The 21,405-nt window shown below is 39.1% G+C and overlaps 1 protein-coding gene across 1 annotated transcript; it reads left to right on the top strand.

Moving 5' to 3' along the window:
- Window positions 1–1,909: 1,909 nt before the first annotated feature.
- On the top strand, window positions 1,910–19,598 carry LOC127573804 (ras-related protein Rab-33A-like; the record flags this gene model as incomplete). Its single annotated transcript, XM_052022310.1, is given in 4 exon segments — window positions 1,910–2,041; window positions 18,144–18,261; window positions 18,264–18,318; window positions 18,320–19,598. Coding segments are annotated over 4 exon segments (570 nt in total), but the record flags the coding sequence as incomplete, so codon positions are not given.
- Window positions 19,599–21,405: the final 1,807 nt, after the last annotated feature.

Below are 21,405 nucleotides of genomic sequence, written 5' to 3'. Positions count from 1 at the left end.
GGAAATGATAAGAGGTAAGATAACACTGGCAGTGAGTTGCCATGTAAAAGCAAAGAGAAACACACACACACAGACATACACACACACACACACACACACACACACACACGCACACACACACACACACACACAGAAGGATCAAGTGGAAGAAAAACTACTCAACAGAATACAAGAGAGCGCACCACAATCGCTTGGAGGGTTACTGCAAGTCACAAAGAACACTGTGACTATAATCTTTGTTAAGCATTATTTCTTTGTAGTGAATATAAATCAGTTAATAAACTTATTGCGCCTATAACTATAACGCCTGTATGCACAATGGTTTGGTGTAATTACAAACAAGTCATGTTAAATTAAAGTTAATTCTGAAAACCTGCAATTGGCAAAGTCTTACAGAAGAACACCAATGATTTACAGGAACTGACTGCACTTCGTGCATATTATAATTGCACCCCAGCACCAATTGCTGTTTTCATTAGAAAAATGAAATCAATGTTAGTCCTTTTTAAGCAACACCTTCATCCCTGTCATCATCCTAATTTGAATGAAAAGACGGAAGGAGGCAGAGATAGAGAGAGCACCATCGTAAAATGAAGCATGAACATCCACAGCCCAGGTTTACATCATCTCCAGTGTTTCCAATCATCAGAGAATTAATTTTATGTGGAACTATGTCCCAATTTCAGTCATTCCTTTCATTAGAAAACTAAATGTAAAAAAAAGTAATAACCTTTCCGTGTAAATTTAACTCATGCCGTCACTATGGTTTAATTAGTGTCCATAGTCTCCAGATTCATTTTACGAATAACTTGATTGGTTGATACAACTGAAGATACTTTCTCATTGCAGTGCTCCAGAAGATATGAGGTTCATTTTTGTAAAAGCACAAACAGAAAGAATGTAACACTTTAGAGATACCCTTGTGTCAGAATCTTGGGGTTTCTCTCATCTTATTCTAGGAGTCGGGGAGTAATTTTGCCACAGCAGTTCCTTGAATTGGATGTGCCTCTTTAATATCTGCCTTTCTCGGGTTTGTGATGGGAGCAGAGTTTCAGCATACTGAGTCCGAGACGTGAACTTAGCATGTATGGGCCTGATTACTTTCCTCACCCCGAGTAGGTACCTCACAATATCAATGAAAATACTAATTTCTTGTGACAGGGCCAATCACTACTTTCATTTGGAAACGGAAAGTATTAGGTACCTATTTAAATAATTAAAAATTAAACAATTCATTCAGATTACTTCAAGCATAGAGAGAATTTATATGTAATGACACGAAGGAGCCGCAGTGAATACATAGCTAGCTATAAAGTCCCCTGTAAGTGACTGAGTGTCGGCTTGCCGTGTGAGCTGTGCTTTGTCTCGTTGCCAGCGCTCTGCCTCCATCACTGCGTCAATTTCACCTGATCAATTACTGCGTGGCCCCATTAATCAGCACAAAAAAAAACCAACGCGCCGAGAGCGAGAGGGGGATAAAGGAGCAGCTTTCTGAAATTATTCCCAGTTTTATCATTCAACCCTATTCTATCCACACAAACTGAAGAAAAATATATAAGGATTGCACCACCACCATCACACTCCCCCCCCCCCCCCCCCAATTGTAGGATGCTGATGGATACAATCTCAGCCCTGAACTAAATATTTCACATTTAATATTTTTATGATATTTTTTTTTGACAGCCAATTCGGTTTTATTGATGAATGTGCGCTCCCTTTCCTCCTGAGCAAGAAAAAATATTTTCTGAAGATTTGTTTCCACTTTTGTTAACACAAAGAGGATTCCAATATGGCAAATCAAGTGGCGGCGAATGGCGAGACCCGGAGCTACACATCTAAGAAGGTGTCCAGGGACTACGAATCGTCTTTGGACTCTCAGTGAAGCGCGGATTTTTAAATTATGTAATCGGGGGACTCCAATGTCGGTAAGACGTGCCTGACCTTCAGATTCTGCGGAGGAACGTTTCCCCGATAAGACCGAAGCTACCATAGGGTGGATTTCCGAGAGAAACCCGTGACTATAGAAGGAGAAACGATCAAGGTAACCAGCAATGTAATAAATTGTCCAAGGTTGGTTGTGATATAATCAATTAATGCCTTTCCGTGCATCTGCGAGTTGATGCTCGCCAGATGGAAAAATATTCACTAACCCCGTTTTCTTGCATTCATGACGAAGCCAATCTTTCTGGGAGCAATCGCTAGGAGATATGCCAGCTTCCCCAGGGATATTTTCATTTCAGTCCTCTCCTAAAATGTGGGAAGGTGCTTGGACCTACTCAGTGTGCCCACACTGAGAGTGTATCCCAGCTGTGGGGAAGTTAAACCTGCCAATGGTACCTCACCCTGTTGTGCATAGCAAGTGTTGGCTGTCTCCTGAATTACGGAGTATATGACAACCATGCCTGCATTTCCTATATTTTTTTTAACAAGACTTCTCAGAATAATGCTCTGTGGAGAGGGCCCCTGGCCGATTTTCAGTGTTGCATCCTTTTACACCCCACATGTAATTTAATTGAAAGCAGGTAGCCCGTTTACTGACATCAGTAATTAATACCCCAGCAAATTAATTCCCGAGATCCCTTAACTAATACAGATTAGTGATCACAATAAGGAGTATTCCTGTTAAGCATGCTATGTCTGTAACCTGATCAACTAATCTGTGTAGGTGATTTTTTTTTGGGGGGGGTGCGCATCCTCCCTCTTTTTCTCCTCCACTTCCAATTCCTCAGTCAAAATAGAAAGAACTAACTGCAGACCAATAACTAGCTGGTGCACCTGTCTTACTAGTATGCCAGACTACACCTTTGCTCATTAGTTCAAACTGGTGAGAAACTCAGACTTCAAAAGATTTCATTTTACCTTGAGGAAAATAGGTTATATAACAGCATTTGGAAAAAAGTAGTTATAAGGTAGAGATTTCAAGATAACAGACAGGGATATGTGTTTTATTTCTCATTTGGTTAATTAAGTCAGTCCTGAATGAGGAACCAATATCTTGTGAGTAGATATAGAAAATAAGCAATTGGTGATGGAGCAATACACAAGGATTCATTCAACCCTAATCTGTGCCATAAATATTTACCAGAGGGAAGTTAATATTTTTCCTCAATGTGCTTAGTAGGGGCAGTATGATCTAAAATCATGTAAGAATGAAACTAACGTTTGGGTTGATTCAACACAATCAAAATTTGTAAAAAATACAACTTAAGTGTAAGACAGTGGAGTACGAGTCAAATAATTACAAACTGAAACTACCCTGTCTTCTGGTCAAGCTACACTTTGCATATTTTGGCAAGTGTTTGTTTACTGAGACAAAGGAGGGGCACTTACAGCTAGGAGATAGTGCTGACAAGGCCTGATTTATACATCAGAGTTCTGAGGAAAACTGAGAACCTACGCCCCCTTTATTTGTTATGTGAGGAATCAAAGACAATTTAAGATAATGAAAATATGAAAAAGAATACAATATGAACACTATTTTAAAATTAAGCTATAGTAACAGAATATGGGCATCTGGTTCAAACTGGAGGGCAATTTCAATTCTGCTGTTAGGAAGTTTCTCATGTGGCAATTGTGACGTGAACAGCTGTTTTAGCCACAACATATAGACTCAACTTGTAGTTTCTTCACAGTTTAAATTTCAGTAGATTTAATAAACCAGGAAATGCCTGAACTACTAATAAGTCAGGCAGCATCTGTGGAGAGAGAAACAAGAACTGTCATTACAGGTTGATGACCTTCATTGACATGAAGTATTGACTCCATTCCTTTCTCCATGTGTGATCTGCTGAGTCTTCCCAGCTTTTTGGTTTTCTATTTCAGATTTCCAGCAGATAGTATTTTCTTTTTGGATAAGTAAACTACATTTCCCTCAATGGTAAAATTTATAAAGGTTCCTTAAAAATGTTGTTTACATCACTGAATGAATCTTCTCAGTAAATTTGATTTATTTTTTTCTAAACATAAGTCCATTTGCGAAAAGTATGGTAAATAAATAGCTAATCTAGTAACTTGTAATGCTGTGCATTAGGTAAATCATTTGGGAAAAGACAATCTGATTACCTAATGCAAAACTAAAGTAGTTTTTCTTTCTTTTATCTCTCTTTAAATTGTTGCCATCCTTGTTTCTTCAGTGGGGTGTCTGTGAGGCATTAATATTGGCACAGATTCATCTCAGTATCAAAGACATTGTCAACTATAACACATTCTGCACTTTGCTAGATTTGTTTTCCCTCAGCTCTCTTCTGAAATTGCTTTTTTAGACAATGCCACCATCTTGCTTAAGTGAATATTACTTGCATATGGGCCTCTAAAGTGAGAGCAGGCAGGTTTTTTTTTAAACTATCATTTGATACATGCTCAGAGACTTTGAGAGGCCACAGAATGGTAATCAGGAATGGGAACTCGTATTGAAAGACACATTCTGTAATTCTGAGATATTTTGTGGACAGTTTTTCTCCCTTCAGTTGTATTTTAGTGTGGATCAGCTAACATTACAAATTAGAAATCGAACTAAGGACATTCCCTGTGATGTGTGTGGCTCATATGGGTGAATTCAGTAATCCCCATTACAATTTTTAAAGGGAATCAGTGGTGAATTGAATATATAAACCCTAAATGCATGACTCTACACATTGATGTTTTGGCATTTTGGGCTGTCCATGAACCATCATTGTTTATGGTCTACTCCAACTAGGCTGCTATGTACAAAATGATGATTGGAGTTGGCATAGGTAATGGGGAGAAAATCATATTTGTCCATTATTACCCTACTTAAGGCAGCAGTCACTGAAGCCATTGCCAGTTTATTGTTTATATATCTTGTTAATTGTTGACATACGTCTCCGATAAAGATTTTACCTTTTATTTTCAATATGTAATGTGCCACAATATTCACAGGAAGGTGCCCTGTAAAATGCTACATACTGGCATCATAGTGATCCAATTATATTGAGACTTAAGAAGGTATTGAAGGATGATTCACAGACCACTCTCTGCCAGGACATTTGCTTTCACTTTATGGCCCTTGTTCCTATTTTTTTTCAGTCTTCTTATTTAAGTCTTCAGCCTGTATGGAAACAACAGTAGGACCTTTGAGTGGAGATGAGAATGATATTTGATGTGATGACTGTTTTTAATATAGCTTTGTATAGTTACACTTATGGCATGTAACCGTTCTTAATATGGAAAAGTTTGCAAACAATTCAAGGGTTTAAATAGCAGAACATTTATGAAGTCTTTTTCATAGAATCATAGGATTGCTACTGAATAGATGGAGGTTATTGCTCTTTGAGAGTCTTTACTTGAATCTGAAAATATGAAGGCCATCAATCCCATTCCTTTGCTCTTTTCCCAGAGACTGCAAATGATTTTCCTTCAAATATTTATCCAATATCCTATTGTGGAAGCCCTATTTGATTCTGTTTCTACTGTCTCACAAGCAGTGAGTTGTAGATCATAGTTATTGTCTGAATTAAAAAAGGTTTTCCTTCATATCCTTTTTGGGCAACAATTTTTATTTTTGTGCCCACATCCAGAATCATCTGCTAATGTGAAAAGCTTCCCTCCATTTACTCAGTGCAGACTAGTCATAATCTATTTTGTAAGCAATTTGTTTAATAAGTAGATAAAATTTCATGCACTAGATGTGTTGTCACAAAATATTTCCAAGTAGAACAAGATGTATTTAATTAAAATATTAGTTCTAGGCAAAGCAGAAGAGTTCAGGTGGACCATTTTGGTGAAGGGTTAATAATCTGGTAGAATACACTTTTTGTAGAAAAACATTCAAACTAAGCAAACTTTACAAACTTCCATGAATTGATACAAATGGTGACCCAAAGTTGGCAGTGGACCATTCCCATTTCCTGTTCTTTTGTGCATTAACTTTAGAAAACAATGTGAAACGTGGACTCCAGAGCTGAGAGATTCTTTCAAGAAACAAAAGCCATAGAAAAAAAAACTTCCTAATAGCTATGAAACATCTTAGAACAAAGAACATAGAACAGTACGGGCCCTTCAGCCCACAATGTTGTGCTGACCTATATAAACCTACTCCACGATCAACCTAACTGTTCCCTCCTACACAGCCCATAACCCTCCATTTTTCTTGCATCCATATGCCTATCTAAGAGTCTTTTAAATATTCCAGTTGTATCAGCCTCTACCACCATCTCCAGCAGTGCGTTCCAGGCACCTACCACCCTCTGACATCTCCCCAACATTTTAAATGTATATGTTTAGTAGCATGCCTCTAAACAGCTGTAATTAAATGAGAATTGATTTAGTTAATTTAATATTATTCCTGGGCTGAGAAACAGGCAGCCTATCTGAAACTCTCTGCGTATTCTCTTACAGTCAGCAGAAATGAGCAAGGTTGGTTTAAATGGAAGATTTCCTTTTTATACAAGGAAACATTGAGCTTGGGGCTGCCTCATGATATACCAATTTTCCTAATGATATTGCAGATATAACTGAATGTATGGGGAAATTCCACCAGAAATTGCATTCTAACCACTCGTGTTAAATTAATGAACATTACATGTGCACAATGTTCTTTATGAACAGTTCCCTTTGTTGTTTTATTTTATTCTACTTTGAGTTTTAACAATTTCATAAAGCAAGGTTTGGTGTGATTATATGCTACACTGTTTGGTTATAGCAAATGGATTTGCACTTCATAAGACTCCAAACAGATGTGATGTGCTTCCTTAGGGGAAAGGGTAAATTGTTGGTTGTTGTCATAGGGAGAAGGTGGAGCTTGCCAGGAACCACTGTTTGCTAACAGACGGTACAGCCGCAGTGGTATACAGTAATTAGGTAGAGGCTAAATAGCAAAATGGTTTTTATTGAAATCATGCTGTTCTTTTAGCTTCAGAAAAACTAAAATATGTAGAATTGTTTTGTGATGTACTGTGCTGAGGAAAAGTGTGAGAGATCTTAGATTTTAGGCAGATGGAAAATTGAACACTAAATAATAAAGATTTTTTCTAAAACCTCCAAACAATTCTGAAATAAGAAATTAGAAAGCCAACTGTAGAGTCACTCACCTCTTATTGAAAGTATTCCTGGAGAATCATTCACATGATATACAGTCACATGATATATGCCCACTATTGGGTTTGCCTCATAAAGATGAATCCTCTGAGGCTGTGTCTTTGCTCCTGGTTGTGTGTTAGCAGTTGCCATGTAGGAAATTTGGAGAACAGGAAGGCTGCAAGCAGCTGAAGAATGTGTATGTATACCTACCAAGGCTTTAACTTAAATTTCTCCAGGTTGCTGGCAGAAATAGTTGTAAAGAAATGTTGATTTGAAAGATTGATGGCTGTAACCTCAATCATATGACATTGAATGATTATCATTTAAAGGTAAAGTAAATTTGTTTGTGATGTTGCATTAACTTGGAAGAAAATAGTCTGATCAGATCTTATGTCTGTAAAAAATGGTTAAAAATTTTTACCTTTTCAATTCCTCCTAGCACTCCTCTGTATGTTGGTATAAGAGAGGCTGCCCCTCATGTTGCCAGCATTAATTTTCCTTGGCTCCTGAGCAGCAAGTTTTGTGGAAGGAATGGCTTTTGCAGAACGAAGACTTCTTTTCCCAGAATTCTGAGTGGCAGAGAAGCCATTCTGTCTCTGGGGTTAGTTGCAGATCACCTGCATTTAAGTGGAATACTGACAGTGATGGGTGAGAGAGAACAGTGCCAGACCACCCTCGTATGCTGTATCCCCTGGAGGGTCAATAACATTAACCATCTGTTATATTTAATTATAAACAGAAAATGCCCATCATTTTAAATGTAGTTCCCTATGTTTTTGCACAGAGAGCTTTCTCCATCATTAGTGAGTGGATTGGCTAACTAAACCTGGCAGCTGCTTTAGAGTTCGGAAAATATGCCTGGTCTTATTGAATTCTGCTCAGATTCATAACCTTAAACCCTTAAATACTCATTTGCCATGTTTTTGTTTTTGATTCAAAGCTACTGTCTAGTGTTAAGGCAAAAGTGGGTACAATTCAAATATTGATTTTTAGAATGACAACAGTCTGTATAGTGGACAGAGGAGGACAAGGTTGTTGTTGAATTCACCTCAAGTCTGTGTTAGATTTGTCTGGGGTAATTCTAACAATGCATTTAGTACTATGGACAAAAAAAATTCTGCAATGTCACACATTTCATTCACATTGTACGTTTAACATAAAACAATGTCCCAAGATCCTGCATAGGAGCACCATTGGACAAAAATTGTTACCGAGCACAATACAAGATGCAAGATGGTTTCCAGAGAATTCACAACCTCACCAAGAAATGATTTCTGTGCCACTTGCTGATGCAGCATAAACACATGGCAATAGATCACTGCTGTTTAAAGTGGATCAGTGTCAGATGGACGCTTGTACTGAAACATTCAGGTGTGAACTCACTTCCAGTCTTTTACTCCCAGGCTCAATTATAAATTTAAGGGGATCCTCAAACTCTTTCAGTGGGCTGGCAATCCTAAGTAGTTGCTTGTTAAACTGGAGCTAATGAACCTCAACGACTTAGCTTATTTGGAGCTTGGGCCAGGCAGCCGAACAATCTGAGTAGGAACATAGAACTGTACAGCACAGGAACAGGCCCTTCGGCCTACGATGTTATGCCAAACTAATTAAATTGTAATCGAATGCCCAACTAAACAAATCCCTTCTGCCTACACAATGTCAAAATCCCTCCATTACCTGCACATTTATGTGCCTATCTAAGGCCTCTTCGATGCCTCTATCGTATTTGCCTCCACCACCACTCCTGCATATCTTTAAACTTTCCCCCTCTCACCTTAAACGCGTGCCCTCTGGTATTAGACATTTCAACCCTGGGGAAAAAGATACCCGCTGTCTACTCTATCTATGCCTCTCATAATCTCATAAACCTCCATCAGATCTCTCCTCGGCCTCCACCGCTCCAGAGAAAACAACTCACCTTTGTCCAACCCCTCCTTACAACACATGCCCTCTAGTCCAGGCAGCATCCCGGTAAACCTCTTCTGCACCCTCTCCAAATCCTTTTCACATCCTCTTCACATCCTTTCTGTAACTGGGTGACCAGAATTGAATGCCATACTCCAGGTGCAGCCTAACTAGAGTTTTATAAAGCTGCAACATAACTTCCTGACTCTTGAACTCATTTCCTCAACTAATAAAGACAAGCATGCCATATGCCTTCTTTACCACCCTATCAACCCGTGTAACCACTTTCAGAGAGCTATGGACTTGGACCCTAAGATTCCTCTGCACATCAACACTGTTCAGGGTCTTGCCATGAACAGTGTACTATCCCTTTACATTTGATCTCCCAAAGTGCAACACTTCACATTTGGCCAGGTTAAACTCCATCTGTCATTCCTCCACCCATATCTGCAACTGACCTATATCCTGCTGTATCCTTTGGCAATCTTCTAAACTATCCACAACACTACCAATCTTCATATCATCTGCAAACTTAGTAACCCACCCACCTATGTTCTCATCCAGATCATTTATATATTTCACAAACAGCAGAGATCCCAGAACAGATCCCTGCAGAATACCACTAGTGATGGACCTCCAGCCAGAATAAGTCCCATCGACTACTACCCTCTGTGTTTTATGGGTAAGCCAATTCTGAATCCAAATGGCCAATTCGCTGTGGATCCCATGCATCTTAATCTTCTGGGTGAGCTTCCCATGAGGGACCCTGTCAAACACCTTACTAAAGTCCATGAGACAATATCCATAGCTCTACCTTCATCAATCACCTTCGTCACCTCTTTGAAAAACTCAATCAAGTTAGTAAGACACGACTTGCCCCGCACAAAGCCATGCTGACTGCCCCTAATTAGGCCATGGTTTTCCAAATGCTCATAAATCCTATCCCTAAGAATCCTCTCCAGTAACTTCCCTACCACTAATGTGAGACTCCAAGATTAATTTCTAGGATTATCCCTATTTGCCTTGAATAATGGAATAACATTAGCTACTCGCCAGTCCTCCGGGACCTTGTCTGAGGCTAGAGAGGACATGAAGATATTGGCTGAGGCTCCAGCAATCTCATCTCTTGCCTTTCTCAATAACCTGGGATATATCCCATCCGGCCCTGGGACTCATTCACCTTAATGTTAAGAGACCCAACACTGCCTCCTTCTTTATCTCAAAATGCCCTAGCACATTAGCGCACTCCACACTGAGCTCCTTATCCTCCACATCCTTCTCCTTGGTAAATACTGATGCAAAGTACTCATTTAGGACCTCTCCCACATCCTCCACCTCCAAGCACACGTTCCCTCCTTTATCCTTGAGTGGTCCTACCCGCTCCCTAGTTATCCTCTTGCTCTTGATGTATGTATAGGATGCCTTGGGATTCTCTTTAATTCTACTTGCCCAGGAATTTTCATGGCCCCTCCTGGCTCTCCTAATTCCCTTCTTGAGTTCTTTTCTGGCTTCTTTATAATTCTCAAGGGCTCTGTTTGATCTTGGCTTCCTAAACCTTTTTCTTCATGACTAAATTCACCACCTCTCTCATCATCCAACTTTCCTTTACCTTGCCATCCTTGTTCTTCCTGAAGGTGCTTAAGTGTGAAATGTTAGAGGAACACAGTGAACATACTTGAATAGAAGTTAGGAAAATATGAAAATTGAGCTAATCTGTACAAGTTGTGGCAGGCATTTATCAAATATTTTCTTAGCAATATGTTGGATAGTATCCCATAACTTATCAACATGTCAAGCCCTCAAAACATGACGGTTGTATAAATATACTAGGTACTGTTTGATCTTAGGACCGAACAAGATGAACTGAATAGCTGTGTTTTAAGTAATTAGGTCCTTATTGGCAGCTGAAGCATATGCTAGCCTCTGGTAATTATTGATGCAGTTCCTACCAGGCAGGATCTTCTGATGTCCATAGCATCTTAGTTGCATTGCAGTGACTTAATGGGAGGCCTGGTGACCATGAGCTTGCAGTTGCCTGGGACTGTAATTCTCCATCCCACTCCCATTACTGACCTCTCTGTCTTTCACCTTTATTCAGTTCCAACAGAGCCAACATATGCTCAAGGAACATTATCGTCACCTTCCATCATGGCATGCTTTAGCCCTCGGGGCTCAATATTGTTCAAACAATTTCAGATAACCAGCCTTTCCAGTTTGCACCACAACTGACCAATGAAGCACTCCCAGCAAAAGCAAGGAATGCTGGGGGTGCTGGGTGGGTCAGGTGACATCGGTGGAGTGGGCAGGGGACAGAATTGACATTTTGAGTTGATCACCTCTCATGGTTAGGTGGGGGGAACGACATTGTCCTGGGGAATTAATTCTGTTTCTCTTCTCATGGATGCTACTTGATCTGCTCAAGGTTTCTGCTAATTTCTATTTTTGTTTCTGATTTCCAGCATTTTCCAGTGCTTTTTTTTCAGTCCATGGCCAGATTTTACATAACTGTGTTTGTTCTCTCTTCACAGATGCTGCCTGACCAGCTGGGCTTTCCCAGCATTCACTTTGATTTCAGATTTCCAACTGCTATGTTCTGAATCTCACAGGTTCAGCAGGTTCGCCTCCTCCTCCCCCTCTCCTCTTCCCCCCCTCCCCTCCCCCCATTTTCCCTCTATTTACATCTCCTCCAAACAGCATTAGCTGCCACTAGCTAGCCTTCAGCTTCCTCGCCTCATTGGCATTAATCTGTGGCATTCAACTTCCCTTTGTCTCTACCCTTTCACAGATATTGAATTGGTTTATTATTGTCACGTGTATGGAGATACAGAGTCCATGGAAGGAAGGTTGGTTTCCATGATGGACTGCACTGTGTCCACAACATTGTACAATTTCCTGCAGTCTTGGGCAGAGCAGTTGCCCTCCCAAGCTGTGATGCATCTGGATAGGATACTTTCTATGAATCATCTATAAAAATTGGTGAGGGTCAATGGGATCATGCTGAATTTCCTTAGAATTCTGAAGACACTGGTGTGCTTTCTTGCCCATAGCTTCTTTGTGGATGGACCAGACAAGCTATTGGTGACGTTTACACCTAGGAATTTGAACTTTTCAATCATCTCCACCTCAACACCCATTGATACATATAGGGGCGTGTGCTCCATACCACTTCCTGAAGTCAATGACCTGCTCTTTTGTTTTGCTGGCATTGAGGGAAGGTTGTTGTCATGACACTGTGATATTCCTTTTGTTCTCTCCATACTTCCCTCTTTGGGCATTTATACGTGGCAGTTCTCTAAATGTTTCCTGGTTCTGAAAGAAAGATCATTAGCTTGAAATGTTAACTTTATTTCTCTCTCCACATTTGCTGCCTCCTCAGTATTTTCCATTTTTATTCGAGATTTCTGCAGTTTATTGCTTTCCAACTCTCTGGCGTGGATGCTTCACTGCAGTAGATATGATTCATTCCATCACTGAGCTTTTGGATGAGATCAGCTTACTAATTTCCTACTGCAACTTGTGTTATATTTTAAATAAAAAATGTCAACAAGTCAGTGATTCATCTAACTATCATTTAACAGCTGTGTCAATAGTCTAGCCACTAACATATTGTGCCAAGTTTGTTGAACTATACACTGCTGTTTTGTGGGGGAAAAAATCCCAGACGTGGGAAGCCATAGTGTAAACAATGTATTTGACAGAGATGTGGCTTGTGTTGGGGACTGTCCTAAGATACAGCAAGACTCCAGTTTGTACCTTTAGACCTCCATTGTAGGAAGCTCCTTATCTTGACTGTTGAAGGAAGTGAAGAATATTTGTCCAATACATCACTTTATCTTTAATAAACACCTACAAATTTTCTTGTATTCTGTATGGAGAATCCAGGAAAGAAGAACATGAGAGTGAGGAGAATAATAGTATTTTAAATAACAACCTTTCAAATCTGTGTAAAGCCAAGTGGTGCATCCTGACAAGAGCACTATTTAACATGGAAAACTAACTGCTGTTACAATAGATTTTTCACTGCAAGATGGTGACACATTGCTACCCTTTTGGACAATGATTTACATTTTTGCAAATTGGTTGTATTCCCTCTCAGTATTACAGGCTGTCTGATCTCTCTCAGAGAAGTAAGTATATGCTGTCATTTATGTCAAGTGACCCAAAACCGTACTTGCATAACAGGATTATCCTTAACGAGGGAACCTGTGTTGAAATTATGAGAACTGCATGCTTTTCTGGATTTGCAATGTAGGAATACCTTGCAAATACCAGGTGATGTACACAGAATGCAGAAGTCCCAAGAACAATAGGATGATTCAACTTCTAGTCAACTATTTGGTTATGCTTTTGTTTACAGTGATGCTGGTATGCCAGCAAGAATTTTATATTGCCTATTTTTGTTACACACCAATTTGAATTTGTTTGCCTTATGCCATAAGCCTTAAGGTTAGATCTGTATGATTTCAGAGCCAATATGAGCTCTGTGCATCAGCTATTGATTAGTTGGAAGGATATTACTTATTATTTGCCATGGCATTCCTGGTAGTTCTGTCAGAAGAATGCTTTTCAACTGGTATAGATAATGATCAACAAATGGAAAATGATTCTTCATTGATTATCTGTATGTTTGAACTGCTAGTCAGAGGCAGGGTCATGGTTAGGTTTGACCTGCAGGCATTTCTCATCCCACTGTGTCTTTTGAAAAGAACACAATTCAAAGTTTAGAATTGAAGGGAAACTGCAATAGAATGGGGTTAAAAAATATTTTTTGTTATCTTTGTTAGTAATTGTTGGGCTCAGTTGCTCAGGTGAAAATTTTTGGCTTATTGCTCATTTCTTGTGTTGTGCATGACCAGAATAAAAATCTCAATGTAAGTAACAGTCTATGTTCTTCATATTATAGGAATAAGTGCAATGAATTTGGAACAACAGATCTATGCTCTTTATGGAATGTGAAGATTTATATTGTGGTCAGGGAATAAGCTGAACTTTCCAAATCTAGCTAAATTAGGCCAATTAATTTTTGGTCCAATTGAGATCATTGATTAACGGTCAATTTGCTTTTGAAAGTTATTTCAAGAAGCAATGACTCAGGCTTTTGGAGCTGTGAAATCTATCACATTTTGCATTTTTTTTAGCATAAGACATTTTGATACTAGTTTATAAGAAGTGACTCAGTATCTCAACCCACATATGGTCAGATGAGGTGGTTCTATTTATATCTAAAAGAGATGTGGGAAATGTCCCATTCTCTTAGGTTGCTCTTGGAGCCTTTATCAGTATCTGTATCATGTTTACTGTCGAATGCAGGCAGTATTTTTGACAATAAAGCTAAGTGGATTACACCCATGTATCAGAACAATTAACTCCACTTATCCTCTATTATGACATTGACATATTTAGCAGTCAACTCCACCCCACGGTTCCATTATCAAAGAGTCATGGCATCATACAGCACAGAAACAGGCCTTTCAGCTCACCATATCTATTCCAACCGTCATCTATACCAATTCCATTTACCAGCATTTGGTCCGTAGGCTACTATGTCTTTGTAATGCAAGTGCTCATCCAGATGGTTTTTAAATGTATTGTGTTTACTGCAGAACACCTGCCTCCACCACCTTTCCAGGCCGTGCTTTTTAGATTGCAATTGTACTTTGGGTGATTGCGATCAAGAACTTCTTACTCCTCTAAATCTAAACTTATGCCCTCTTTTCTTAGACACCTCTGCCATGGGGGAAAAGTTTCTTACTATTACCTTATCTATGCCTCTCAAATTTTGCACACCTCCATCGGATCCCCCTCTTAGCCTCCTCTGCTCCAGAAAAAAACAAGCCCAGCCTTTTCAGTCTCCTCTCATAACTAAAACATTCTATCCCAGACAATGGCCTGGTGAATCCCTTCTGCACTCCCTCCAGGGCAATCACGTCCTTCCTAGATTTGGGCAACCACAACCGTGCACAATTTTCCAGCTGTACTCTAACCACAACACCTTATAAAGTTGTACCAAGACACCACTGCACTTGCCTTCATTAGCCAAGGCATAGATTATAAGCATCCCATATGCCTCCTTTCCCACCTTATCTAGCTGTGCTGTCACACTATGACTCTATGATAATGGAACAGAGGGGTGGGGTTGACTACGTCATAAGAGAATGAGTGGAGTTAACCGATCTGATGTGCCCTTGTACACCAAGGTCCCTTTATTCCACTATACTCCCTAAGGCCCTGCTATTCATGGCATATGTCCCACCCTTATTGAACTTCCACCCCCACCCCCTACAAAATCCATTACTTCACATTTACTAGGATTCAATTCCATCTGCCAAATTTTCCAGCTGATCAATATCATTCTGTAGCTTAAGGCTACCTTCCTTACCAGTAATAACACCACCAAATTTCATGTCATTTGCAAATGTTCCAATCATATCTCCTATATTCACTTCTAAGTCATTAATGTATATAACAAACTGCAAAGGTCCTGGCCCTGATCCTTGTGGCACAGCACTGGGTCACAGGCTTCCAATCACAAAAGCAACTCTCAATCATCACCACGTCTCCTATTACTAAGCCAACTTTGGATCCGACTTGCCAACCGCCTTAGATTCCATGGGTTCTAACCCTTTGGACTAGCCTTCCATGTGGGAATTTGTCAAAGGCTTTACTGAACTCCACTACATCAGCCACACTGCCCTCATCAATATAAGGAAACATATGGTAGCTATAGAGTACTGAAAACAGAGTATACAGTGTGTAGAGGGGTGCTTACATCTTTAAAAAAACTTAATAAAATTAGTCAGACAGGATCTCCCACCAACAAGGCTTTGCTGACTATCCCTGATCAACCCTAGTCTTTCCAAATGAAGATCAGTCTTATTCCTCACAATTCTTGCAATAGTTTTCCTACCACTGAGGTTAGACAAACTGACCTGTAATTACCTGGCTTATCTCTGCTGCCCTTCTTGAATAAAGGTAGCATATTTGCTGTCCTCCATTCATCTGGCACCTCATTAGTGGCCAGTGAAGATTTAAATATTTCCATCAAGGTCCCAACAATCTCCTCCCTTGCCTCCCATAGCAGCTGGGATACATCTCATCAGGCCCTGGGGATTTGTGCCTGTTTTTTAATCTTAACATGTCCTAGAGTTTCATGGTCCTGACTGAAATCTCCAGCTACAAAGTCTTTCTCGTTGGCGAAAGCAGATGAGGAGTATTAATTTATGACCTCTTCCAAATCCTCTGGCTCCATCCACAGATTACCCCTTTAGTTGCTAATGGGTTCCACTCTTTCCCTGCCTACTCTATTGCTCTTAATGTACTTATAAAATGCCTTGGGTTTTCTTTAATTTTATCTGCTAGCAATATTTTCTGGCATTGCTTTGCTCTCCTAATCTTTTTTTTAAGCACCTCCCTACACTCTCTATATTCTGTTTTCAGTACTCTTTAGTTACCATATACTTCCTTTTGTTTCTTTATCAAACCCTTGACATCTCTTGACATCCATGGTTCCCTGGATTTGCTGCCCTTGACCTTCACCCTTAAGGGAACACATTCACACTGAGCTCTCACTTTTTCACTTTTAAAGTATTCTCACCTCATGAATATAGATTTATTGTAGATTCTTGGGACAAGATGAATCAAATCCATGTGGCACTTTATATGGAAATCCTTCATGGACTACTGATTTTTGTTTTTGCTAAAATAATAACCACAATACTACAGAGGATATAAATTCTAAGTCCTGAAGAGGGGTCTTAAGATTTGAAACATTGATTGACCTGCACTTTGCCACAAATCTGTCTGATATGTCTAACCTTGTACCTTTGCTCTTTTGGTTGATTTGTCTCTTGCGTCTTGTGATGTTCTGTTTGAATCATTGAAAAATTCAATTTTCAAAATAAAATTTGATGAACTGATGGTCCAAATGGCAGTAATAACTTCAACAGGGACATGTAACTCAGTCAAAAAGGGTTAATTGCAGGATTGGATTACAGAATGCAGGTTGCCTGTATAGTTAATACAATAACCTAGAACAGGATTTTGGGTATTGAACTTTGTACAAACCTTTATGCTCACTAACTTTAGTAATTTTAAGTTGACGATCTCTTGTCACTAATAATAGCTAAGAGGTAATAGCCATTCTCCATTAAATCCAGCAACACTTTTTTTTCATTAAATGTGCTGTTACTTTTTTTTGCTACATTGAAAAAGGCTCTCGTATCTTCAGTCTTTCCTAGTATCTGTAATTCTTCTGTCACTGTCAATCTGGTAAATTTGTCATACATTCAATAGCTTTAATGTCTTGCTATAATGGACAGTGAAAAACTATACCAAATATCCTAACTCTACAATGTATCATAACTTTTACAATTGTTTTTTTTGAAGGGCTGATCTACCTGCACTCTCACTTCAAGGATCTCTGGCACAGACTGTCCGTATTTTGCTTTTGGAAGTTCACAATGGTCACTTTGAAACAACAAAAAATTAATTCATGTATTAACAGGGAAGGACATGTTTGATCCTTGTTCTGTGCTATGTTTATTATTCTGATGGATGTTTATACAGAGTAGAGTTTCTTGTTGGCTTAGCCAACATCCCTTTTGAAGTCAGTGCCAAAAACAAGCTGGGTATTTATTTCATTTATTGCTTAAAAGTTGTTTGTCTCCAACATCATCCAGTTCTGATGCCAGGTAATTGATTTATAATGTTAATTTTGTTTCTCTTTTTACAAATGTTGACTGACTTACTAAGCATTTCCTGCACCATCTGTTTTTCGTTCACCTCATTGGTTTTTTGTAGAGTCTTTACTAAGTGTAAAATGCCTGCCATGTTTCCTTCCATAACCACCATTACCTTTCAAGGTCATTTGATTTTGCATCCTTTGAGCATTTTGGAGATATGTTTAGACCTTGATTTTCTTCTCCATTGCCATTACTAACACAATAGTATTTGTTACATTTCATTTCTCTCACCTAGGCAAGTAAGGGAAAATTGGGGACAGTGCTTGTGCATTTATGGTGTTCACCTCCATATCCATACACACCACTGCCCCCACCAGCATCCTCTTCATACATTCACATCAGCTACTGGATGGTACCTCTGGAAGTTGATCACTTCTTTCAAAAGAGAACACTGTAGCAGTGAAGTATATACATTACTTCTACCATCATTTCCTATAACTTCTTCCTTCTTATTTTTAGATTCAGGTCTGGGATACAGCTGGACAAGAACGATTCAGGAAAAGTATGGTACAACACTACTACAGAAATGTACATGCAGTGGTATTTGTGTATGATGTAACAAAACTGTCCTCCTTTGAAACCTGAAAGCTTGGATTCAAGAATGCAACAACCACTCAGTTTCGCCCAGTGTGCCCGGTGCTGGTCGGCAACAAATGCGATCTCACCAATGAGATCCAGGTATCTTCCAACATAGCGCTCCGCTTTGCAGATGCCAACAACATGCTTTTGTTTGAGACGTCAGCAAAAGATCCAAAAGAAAGTGACCATGTGGAATCCATTTTTATGTCCCTTGCATGCAAGCTGAAGGCGCAAAAAACATTGACGTTCCAGGAGATGCCCAAAAGAGATAGAAAAGTTCATGTTTCACAGTCAAGTGCTAGGAGTACATGTCCATGTTGAGTGGTTTAGAGTGAAAAGGTGAGAGTGGAAGTTGTTAGACTGTGCCTGTGTCAGTTTGTTAAAACTGTTTGCTTGTACTTTAATGTATACAACATTTGAGAAAAAAACTTTGGGATCCATAAGACCAAAAACACTCAATTAATCAAAGTTGTTTTATAACGTATCTATAACCTTTCAATGATTTCAAATAAACATTGGCATTTGGAAAGTATCTTGTGAAACACTGCCAAGTTTGTAAATATGCAGTGATGTGCAAGTTGATATGGTGGTGAAGTTGCCTTCTCAACTGTATTGTTAAAGTTCTGGATGCATGAAATATAAGGGCTATTCCCATAATTGTATGCTATCAATGGAAAATCACATTCAAAGGGTAGACAGGTTAGAGATAAGGCAACAACATTGTAGCCCTGATGCTTCAATCTGTGCTCCCTGTTGGGTGCATTGTATTGTGGAATTGGTGCAAGTCTGTGCTTTCATCTCACCAGTGGTTTGAGTTTTGAACCTTGCTGTTCTAGGAACTGCTATTCTTGGAAAATCTTTTTCTCCCCTCCGAAAGGCCAATATAGGTTGAGTAGGCAGAATATATGAATGGATAAATGTTACAATACAGTTGATCAATTTTTTAATCTATATATTTAAGTGCTTTACAGGAGGGAATCTTATTTGTGGATGTCTCTCAAGAGATCTCTGCTGAGATTTCCAACTTTGAGTTCTTTCTGTCTCTCAGTCTCAGCCTCTTCTATTGATTTGCTAAAAGCCTGGTCCAACAACAATGGAAAATTCAGATAAGCTTTGAGTGAAGCAAAAAGCCACTAAAAGTAGACATGGTGGTTGAAGAAGTCATTTCAAATGTCTCATCTTGAATTGTGACAACAAAACTTTGTCAGATAAATCAATAATAATCTCGAGAAAACAAACAATTGCCATTCACAACATTTGACTGAAGGCAGTGATTAGATTATTTATGAGCTCTGGAGCTGTGACTGAATAAGGAATGGCAAAAGAATGGTTCACTTTTCAGCTTTGTTGGATTCTTTAAATTTAAGAAAGTTTATGGTCACAGAAAACTGGGGATGGGACATAAGTAAGGGGGGAAAATTATACATACAATTTTATTCCAACTTTTGTAAAATTGAAGAAATAAATTCAAAGCATGGTACTGGGTTCTCTTAAAAGCCAGGAGTCATCACCTCTGCATGCATCACAAGCCTCCCTCCCCCTTCTTATGTGTTTGCTAGCACAAAGTCTGCTGGATTTAATCCAGCAGTTACTTTTCTCTTTAGAAATAAGCAGCTAAATCTCTGATAGCATAAAGCACTACAAGTTTATTCTGGGGACAAAACATTGGCTGGTGAATTTAGGAGAGCAGTGGAAGTTTTTCTACTATAGTCCTCTGTTCCCATCTCCCCCAAACCCCGCATGCTTGCAGACTGCTAGTGTGAAATATATCTTTACACTTCAGTGTTAATTGACCAATATTTGGCCAAAATGTCAGGCAGATGCATTAGGCTGAACATGGATTAGGCCAAACAGGACTGCTGTTTACTGAAGTCTTGAGACAGATGATGGTGCGGAACTGAATCTAAAGTACATGTTAGGGATGTTGTGCTGATGAAAGTATTGTACTGTAGTTTGTGTAAATTCTTTATTACTGATATGCACTGTGAAAGCAGTGTGTGAATCTTCTTGTAACTTAATACAATGTAACCTGTTTCTAATTTAAAAGAAAATGAAGAGTTAAGAAAATAAAATATAATGCAATCAGTTTGAAAACCATTCTTCTTCAGTCTTTGGGATGAGGAAATAATCATGGTAAGAGCTGTAATGGAAAGTAGTCCCAGATGGGAATGCCCCACCTTACAACTTCCCCTCCAAGCTGCACACTATCTGGTTCTGGAAATATATTGCAGATCCTTTGCCATTGATGGGTCAAAAACTGAGAATTCTTCACTCAACTACACAGCAGAAATATTTTCACCCCAGCAGGTCAAGAAAGCAGCTCACCTTCTCAAGGGCAAATAGGGTGAGCATTGGATGCTGACCTTGTCAACAGTACTCAGAGCATTCTGTGTAAGTACATAAAAGGAGATTTTCCAATTTTTTAAAAATGATGCCTGCATACAGACATATGATAAGCCTGCACCTTATTACATAGTTTCTTTATTGGTTTGTATCATTCCCAGAGTGTGCAGGGAACATTGCAGAAAATGCTTCCACTGTAGACCTTGCTAAAATGCTACACAATTTTGACATTGGCTGAGCTAGGAGTCAGCATTTTATCCTTTTTTTGCTGACTGGGGAAAGAAGACAGAAGGATGCCTAGAGTGTAGTTTCCATTTAATTGATGAAATCCTACAGTTAAAGTAGAAATATTTCTTATCGTATTTTAAATTTATTTTTGTGTAGAAAAGAATGTCTTTCTTTTGAGAATTATCCCCATGGCATGATAGCACAGAGAGACATTGTTGTGCCTTTGCTAATTCAGTGAGAGAAGCATCCAATTAATTTTATTCTCCTAGTCTTAAGTCATTGCTCTGCACCTATTTTGTTTTTAACCTCCATATATTTATCCAATTCTTTAGAAAGTTACTTTTGAATCTGCTTTCAACAACATTCAGGAAGATCATTCCAGAACAGAGCATGCTGCATAGTTTCTCCTCATGTCCCTGCTAACTGTGACATTTACTTGAAAGCTATGTTCCTGGCTATGACTTTACTGGCACTGGAAACATTTCCTCCTTGAGTTTCTCTGCTCTAAAGGGTATAATGCCATGTAACTAAGTCCTGGATTTCAATAACATTTTCGTAAATCTTCTATGCA

Source organism: Pristis pectinata, chromosome 8, assembly GCF_009764475.1.
Source record: "Pristis pectinata isolate sPriPec2 chromosome 8, sPriPec2.1.pri, whole genome shotgun sequence".
In the NCBI taxonomy this organism is placed as follows: Eukaryota; Metazoa; Chordata; class Chondrichthyes; order Rhinopristiformes; family Pristidae; genus Pristis; species Pristis pectinata.
The sequence above is the reverse complement of the archived record's forward strand: the minus strand, read 5'-3'. Positions and strand labels throughout refer to the sequence as shown.